Genomic DNA, 8,329 nt, shown 5'->3' on the forward strand with positions numbered 1-8,329 from the left:
TTGTTTTTAGGGGAATGAGTGTCTCCTCCCCAGAATAAATGATGCTGCCCACTGACAATCGTCCCTGAGAGCACTGTTCTAGCTAGACACTTAGAAAGTGGTATCTCATAGCTTAGAGAAAAATAAAAAGGCTGTTCACCCCATGAGATCTTGTGGTTTTAGGAAGTAAAAAAAAATGCAGCTGCTCTGAGCATTTAATTCCCTGAGTTGGGTGACATCTGAAGACAGTAATTTGTAACAGAAAGCACCGCAACACCTACAGCTGTAGTTCCAGAAGCTGTAATACTCTATACAGTGGTAAAGTCAGATGTTAAATTACAAGCACACGGCAGATAGTGGGGGTGCCTTTTACTTGCTTCCTGTCACAGGAAATACGACGGCCTTCTTTGGTGAGAAACAGCAGTGGAGAAGCTTGATGACCTCAGATTCTTTTGCCTTCTGACATTCCAGTAATCTTTAGGTTACGGGTAGCGGAGATACTACCAGGCCATAGTGCAGTACAAGCAAACCATCCTAGAGAGAAGACAAAGACTGTATCATCACACCACTTCACCTTCTCCATGAGGCATTTCCGTCACCGCTGACGATGATGGTCACCGCGCAGCAGAATCTCAGCTTCAGTCACACTCACCATTTTATGCCATGGCCCTTCTATATGGCACATACAAGTTTTCAAAGATCAAGGCAAAGAATTATACACCCTTCTCCTCTTTGACGTGGAGGAAGGTGTTCAAAAATAGTAAATTCTGGTACTTCGCTTTTAATTTATAGTTATAATCTAATTATCTCCTCCTCATTGAAGTAGTTGTACAAGGTGATGCCAAATGCTATACTGGAAAAGCCCAGATTACTACTCCACATTATTAAAGTCATGTTTTTCCTCTTCTGAGAATCACTTCTACCATCTTTTGCTTCTGATGTTTTTATCTGTTAACATACAGGGTCTAAGAGAATGTATGTTCCAGAGAAGTCACACAGCTCTCTGTGAGGTGGTATGCCAGCACATAAAAACCCCAGCCCTTTAATTTAAAAAGTTAATTACAAGAAATATAACAATACTGTTGCCACTTCAGAGGTTCTGTATTATAATACAGTTGGTGTAGCCGCAGCTTCTCAAATATCTCTAAGCCATTTCCCATTGGAGGAAATTTCCGATGAAGAAATGGATTTCAGACAGACTCAAGAGAACAGAATGTGCTTTTCCACACCTCTAGGACATGCTCTCTTTCTTCCTTTGGGAATTCTTTTCAGACAGTGCCTATCAACACCTTTATGTTCTGTCTGAAAGATGACCTCTTATTAGGAAAACAGGCTTGTTTTGCCTCTAGTGCCACAAAGCTTTTTCAACAGAAAACCACCTTAATTGCTGTCGTGTATAGTTATCATACTCTCTACCATTAGTTTCTTGTCTAGCAGCTAAACGGTCCCACTGGAAAAAATGTTACTGTTCTGGTGAAAAAAAAAAAGTATAGGATGTTATTTTCAAGGGAAAAAAAGTGGAATTGCTATTGGAGTTTTCAAACGTGATGGTGAAAAAAGCCAGATTCATCGCAAAGGAGAACCTACAACAGCAAAACTGTGATCAGTTCAGCCAACATGCTCATTTAGTAGGACCTGAAACTCTGCTTCTGGCTACAGATTTTGCTGTTTCCTTAAAGGGGAGATTAATATTCTAAAGTCAGGAAAACAGGGCACCAAAAAAAGGAGACAATTAAAAAAAAAAAAAGATCCCAAGAATGCCATACCAGGGCAGACCCAAGGGCTACCTAGCCCCATGGTGAAAGCCTGGATAAAAATATGTGAAAAGGGCAAGTATCCTACCTCCCTATGTAATTTCCCAGTTTCAAAAGCTTTTCTGTGGAAGTTCCTGAGCCCTAAGTCAGAGTAGCTTTCTATCAAGTGTCTCCTGCTGACTTTTCTTCCATGAACTTGGTCTGCTGCTTTTGAATCTACAAACTTCTGGCACCCACAGGTCAAATCTAAGGGAAATCAAATCCAAATGCTTTGCATCACTGAACATGGTGATGTCAGTCATAAGATCAAGACTGAAGATCTGAAAAGGGATTAAAATGCAGGCACTGAGAAAAGTGGATCAAAGTATTCTTTTATAAGAACTGTCAAGACACATTCGAGCTTTTTTTTTTGGGAACTGTGGTCAAACCCAGTTCTTCTTTAAGAAACTCTGCCGTAGCAGAAAAGTATTTATCAAAAAGAAAATGCTACAGTATATTCTTTGATGAACGAGATTACAAATGGTAATTTGGCAGTAGGACATTTAAAGAAACCGCCTATTTACACAAAGATTTAAACCAAAGGCCAAACCCACTGCAATTCTTTTGTACAAGGAGAAGCTGAGAGTTAACCCAATACTGGCACTGCTTACTCTGTAATTATTCACTTTTTAAAGTATTATACATTGCTATATATAGAACAGTTTGGGTTGGAAAGGACCTTTAAAGATCACCTAGCCCACCCCCCCTGCAATGAGCAGGGACATCTTCAACTAGACCAGGTTGCTCAAAGCCCCCTCTAAACCTGACCTTGAAGGTTTCCAGGGATGGGGCACCTATTGTGCCAGTGTGTTCAGCTGATTTCTCTCAAATCCAGAGAATGAGCTCTCACTGCTTATTACAAATCTTAGATCAGGCTAACTCAGACATGCCCAAAAGAAAAGCAAAATGAAATGTGATCCCTTCTTACAGCAAAGCTCTCCAGTGTTCTTTCCCACACGTTGTGAACCTGACCTAAAACACATGGAAAAGGATACTCGCCTGTAACACCCCACCACAGAGTGGAACTGACAGACAAGACACCACAGTATGTCTCTACAACTTGTAATGTTGTAAGAGCAGCAGCCAAGTGCCCTGCTTTCCAAACACCCCACAGCAGAGTAAACCACCTCCACAGCAGACGTGTGCTAGAGGGTCACAGTAATCAAGCTGGATCGCAGCTTTTACCGCACCGCTCAGGAGGGGCAAAAACCACAGTGGCATTGGGTTACAGAAAGGTGAGCGTTAGGAAGAGAGCATTATATCCTCTGTGCCAAGGGCCAGGGACATACAGGAAGCTACTCTTTTTAGCTTTTCCCGTGGGTGAGCTCATTACATCCATCAGTGATGCAGAACCTGAGAAGGGCAGTTTCAGACAAGGGAAAACAACTAGTGGCTTGGATCATGTTGCATTTGTGCAGCAGAGGAAGGCAATACGGGGAAGAAATTGTATTCCCATAGAGTTAGTAACAGGCTTTCTTCCTCAACTACTTGATCAAGCTTAATTATAGACAATCTCAATGCCTGGTAACAAAACTGAGCCTTTTAAAAATTTTTTATCAGCGTCTTTGATCTCTCCTTGCAGTAATTTCCACCAGTTTTACACTGTTTTAAAAATTAAGCCAAGTTGCTGCTTTTTATATAAATTCTGTGCAGCAAATTTAATGTTTTTACCCTAAACAGAGCTAGACCACACTCGATCCTCCCACACTTGTTGAAAGGCACATACGTTATTCAGAACAGCTGAAACCCTCCTAGTCTGCACCTCTCGGAGAGCTCAACTTATTGAGGCTCTAAGGCATCACTAATCATTGTTACTTGGTAGGAAAAAAAACCCTCCAACAACCAAAATCTTCACAAAACAATCCTGACCATTTAAAAACCATTCAGGAGGAGTAAAAGCTCATAAAAATTGTCAGTGACTGTGGCCCAGAAAAATAAATCACAATGTATGTTATGCTGCATTGCATTGGAAGAAATTCTTCCAGTGTAAATGCTGCCAGAGAATGAACGTTGAAATTAATGCCTTTGCAAAGATTCTTATCTGCATTTTTAAATCACTTTTCTCAGCAAAAAGAGTAACTGCTGACATGAATGAACTTGCAAGTGAAAAATGCGATTCAGAAGAGCAGTTATTTTTTTCCCCCTCACACTGTACTCATCCAAATAAAACCCCCACAAACCCACCCCAGTGTTTATTCCTTTAAATGACTTGGCTGTTTTCTTAACAAGAAGCGTCTACAATGAAACTCAGAAGCTGGTTAACGATAAAGGCAGATTGAAGAGTGTTTCAGCATCCCAGTGAGCTGTTAGCAGCATTCCAAGCTCCAGCACTGGTTTGGAAAGGCTGCGAGCTTAAAATGGCACAAAAAGCCCTTGGAGCTTAATGTAAAATCCACCAGATGTTCCTGTGCAGTCGAAGTCCCACTGAGCCAGGACAATCCTGCCCCTCACTGATTTTCAGGTCTTGGTGAAAAAGAAACAACTTTTACCCTTTTTAGACATGACCTATCCAGTATTAATTTTTTTTTTCCTAGGTATTTATCTAAAAAGATTTATCAAAAAAGAAGCAACTGTGGTTTATTTGCAACATTCCTACTGTAACTACTTGACATCCTAAGCAGTTTCATAACAAAAGGAAGAAAAATTAAGGATGAACATGATTTTTCAGGTTTCCTGGTAAAAGTGACTACGAAAGCAAAGACTTCACTAAAAGCAAGGATCTTTTCCTGTTTGTTAGCCCAAGAGAGCAGGCTTGCTAGAATTCACTGCTAGCATACTGATTTTATAATAATGAGACTTGATACAGCACTGGAGAACATATCCCAAGACAGCTGTTCTCTTTGTGGAGCTGCTGACTGGTACTTAGCCACTAAACATCAATCAGGCAGGCCCAGTTCTGACAAGAAATGAAACTGATGCAGTTTTCCCTAAAGTGCTTCCCCAAGAGCATTTTTCAGACAGAGGAAGCTTTCTGTGCTAAGCTGAAGTCTAAAAGCATACCCATTTGACTACACCACTGGACCGAGAAATAAATCGCCCCCTCCGCTATTTACTGACGCTTACAGTGGAGGGCACTTCCATCACTGTGTGTTGATTGCTGCAGTTACTGACAACGAACTCATTACGTTAGAATGAAGTTTGTTACCAGCACCGGCTCCCTCATGGTTTCTACCCCCTGCTCTGCAGAGCGGGTTAGGTTACATTTTCAATTTTTCTTCATGTTAGTATATAAACAGCTAAGACATTAAGTATGGCATTTATTCATTTGACTGCAGAAACTAAGGTATGTACCACAAACCTTAAAATGTTGATGTCTGCCAATGCTGCAGCAAGAGCCACTTGTCTGTCCTGACTGTAGAATCCCTCCTAGTTTGTTAAATCAGTCATGTGATGTCCATGATACTTTGGAATCAGCTTTCCACTCCTTACCCCTGACACAGAAGCCCTCTTGTAGCATGAAAGGGCTCAGAAGGAAATTTAAGCGTAAAAGACTGTTCAGACGTGTGCACAAACAAGTCAAGAGAACTGAATTTGCTACTATTTTAGCCTGTCTGCCAGCTGCTTAGATTGCTTTCCAACTGAAATACCAATCTAAATCCCATTTTTTTTTCCCCACTGGGTTAGATTAAATGTTACCTTTTCATACTTCCAAGACTAGATTAATATATAATTAACCATACATCCAAATTTACATCTAGGTCTTACATTGCACCGGGCAGAAAACTACATTGTGTTTGCTGCACTTCCCAAATGGCGTGACCCTTCCCATTATAAAGATGCTCAAAAAGATTTCCAAGGGAATAAAAAGAAAATGCTTTCCTGTTTGCAGAGCCAGCAGCACTTGAACAGTAAGTTACCAACAAAACCAGTTGGCTATACAGTCATGCTGTGACCAGGACCGGTATAACATGCATCAAGTATTTAGTTGTGTTCATTACTCAGTAGCTTTGGTTTGTGCTTTCATGAGCAAGTGTATTCCCCTGACCCAGTCACAAAGTTAGCCTCATCTGGGATGCTTCAATCCTTGGGTTTCTTGCAGAGATGCAATCGCCAAGAAGGAAAACAATGAATGTTAATATATTTTACAATATTTTTAAAACCCAGAAACCCTGTAACAAAGCCCCAGCTGCCACACGTACCTGTACCCCATTCTCTCCTATGGCTTGACGAATTTCCCTCAGTGTCTGGTAGTGTTCTAGCAGGTGATCACCACATATTATGTCTACCTGTGAAAGAACACAAACTCGGTCAAGGTCAACCTATGTTTGGACAAGCAAAACACTAAGCCCTCTAAATTTGATTAGAAGAGCCCAATTCTAGCATGTTAGATACTAAAGCCACCTTTATTTTTGTTGTCCCAATGCATTTATCATGCATAGCACTACTGTACTAATGCTTCCCTCACCCATGCCCCTGCCTGAGGCTCACTTCTGCAACAGAGGACAGTCTGTTGTTTCACTCCCAGTTTGGTGCATCTGCTGAAAAAAAGCTGTTCAGTAATAGCTGTGATGAATTTAATGAGAATTTAGATCATGCATTAAAACACTCCCACAAACATCCAGAGGCATTCATCAGTTGCAACAGAGGGCAAGTTGTTTGTGCAACTGACAGTAAACAAGGCACTGCTACCCTCATTCTTATCTCGAGTGACAAAACAGGTGAATAAGTCTGCTTAATGTGACTGTTTGAAGAAGTGTTTAAATAGAAAAGAACAGCTCACTGTATGCCACTGTCAGCAATTACTTCACAGTCCTTCAAAACGTAATCAATACTTCTGTGATGCAAGTTAAAGGCACACTCAGCAATTCTAAGCAACATCCTCTACCGCAGCTGAACTACGTCACTGATGTCTGCAACTCCAGAGCAGGCACTTTTGTTCAGTATCTGCCCACAAAACCAGCAATCTTTCAGGGTGGGTGGGTGAATCATAATGAGGTATTCTGAATTCCTTGACTATTATGAAAAATAAGCTCCTTTATAAAGTTACTATGACTTTACTGTGCATAATGTAAATCCAGCCTCTAGCATTCCAAATCAGAGCAGCTAACACAGCACAGTTGCTCTCTCAACTGCAGCTTGGTTACATTTTCCTTAAGAGCAATTTCTAGATATGGAAATGAGAGGGCTCTCACCTGTGAATTACAAGGGCAAAACCTCACAACTGAGGTTAACAGCATTGACAATGAGCTGTCCCACAGCTTTCTGCAAGGAAAACATCCAAGCTTCGCCACTGCAGTAGGCAGGGAGCATACTGCAATATCATTACGTATTCTCTGTATGGCCACTTTCCACCACAGGACACTCTGTGTTTCAGCTGTTCAATTCCCCAGGATTTACGCTCTTCTGCATGCTGACCCACTATCTCCCTCTTGTTCTTCATGAAAAGATTTAGGAAGATTTATGCCTCAATGCTAGCAGACTGCGCTGTTCTGAGAATCAGGAATACAGGAGTTCTACTCCTTAGAGGCTCAAAAAGGGCTATTTACTTTGCTTCACCATCAGTATAGCATGAGACCAGTGCAGAATACTTCATTCACATTAGGTTGAATGTTAAAGTGCAAAAGATGTAAACTGCTTTTAACTTCTACAAGGAAACCAGCAAGTAAAAACTAATATGGACCCAACATTAAATACTGATTAGATATCGATCCATATACACACATGTATACGTAGTTAACATCAACCTTTGATGTATTTAACACAGAACCTGAAAGAAATGAATTTATTTTTCTTTTTGAAAGCTGGTTAGTTATTTATGCTGCTTCCCACTCATTTTGGCCTCTACAGTTATTACTGTAGGGAGACAGACATGTCTGCTTTGCTTGCCAGTGATATATAAGTTTAATTACTTTTGCTTTCTAAGCTTACTTTTGTAATTATTATACCCTAAGGCACTAAAAACTCAATCCTGCTCCTACTGAAACATATACACATACACATTTTATATCTTACTATTGAATCATAGAATGGCTTGGGTTGGAAGGGACCTTAAAAGATCATCTAGTTCCAACAACCCTGCCACTCAGACATCTTCTAGAGAAATATAAAATCTAATCTATTTGCCCAACCCCGGATGCAAGCAGACATAGCAACAACTGATGACCTCTCAAAAGAGTCAGAACCCTTGTCTGAAAACATCCCACAGTTGATCTCGCTGCTCCAGTTTCAAATGGCAGTCTAATTAAAGATCCAGTGTCTAACAAACAGAGAAGTTCTTTTCACATTCACTGCGTTAGAGTGCTCCGAATACCAAATCCTAATCTCCTCATTCCAGCACTAAAGCCTGAGTTTCTGCCTGCTAATTGTTATGCAAGGATTCATTCTATAAGGTCAAGAGAATAAAACAGACAATGAAAAATCCCAGGTCAGTGTGAAAAATCAGTTGCCAAATACGACTCAGAGGAATCCTTGTGCTACACAGAAATTAATATATTCCATTACAAAAGCAACACAAGTGCTATGAATTTACTACAATTTCAACTGACTGGTAAAACTGGGGACAGTTAGTACTGATAGCTACAGTGAGTGAGACAGCAGGAAATACAGTTTAACTTCCT

The 8,329-nt window shown here is 40.5% G+C and overlaps 1 protein-coding gene across 1 annotated transcript in view; it reads right to left on the minus strand.

Annotated features, from left to right (window-relative positions):
• Window positions 1–456: 456 nt before the first annotated feature.
• The window catches only part of PCGF6 (polycomb group ring finger 6), a gene marked incomplete at its 5' end in the record, with an annotated part of 19,771 nt that continues 11,898 nt past the window's right edge, over window positions 457–8,329 (minus strand). Inside the window, 2 exons of the mRNA XM_010158762.1 lie at window positions 457–513; window positions 5,912–5,998. Of these exons, the coding sequence (XP_010157064.1) occupies window positions 457–513; window positions 5,912–5,998 (144 nt within the window). The remainder of the gene's footprint in view (window positions 514–5,911; window positions 5,999–8,329) is intronic.

Source organism: Eurypyga helias, unplaced genomic scaffold, assembly GCF_000690775.1.
Source record: "Eurypyga helias isolate BGI_N326 unplaced genomic scaffold, ASM69077v1 scaffold7619, whole genome shotgun sequence".
Classification (NCBI taxonomy): domain Eukaryota; kingdom Metazoa; phylum Chordata; class Aves; order Eurypygiformes; family Eurypygidae; genus Eurypyga; species Eurypyga helias.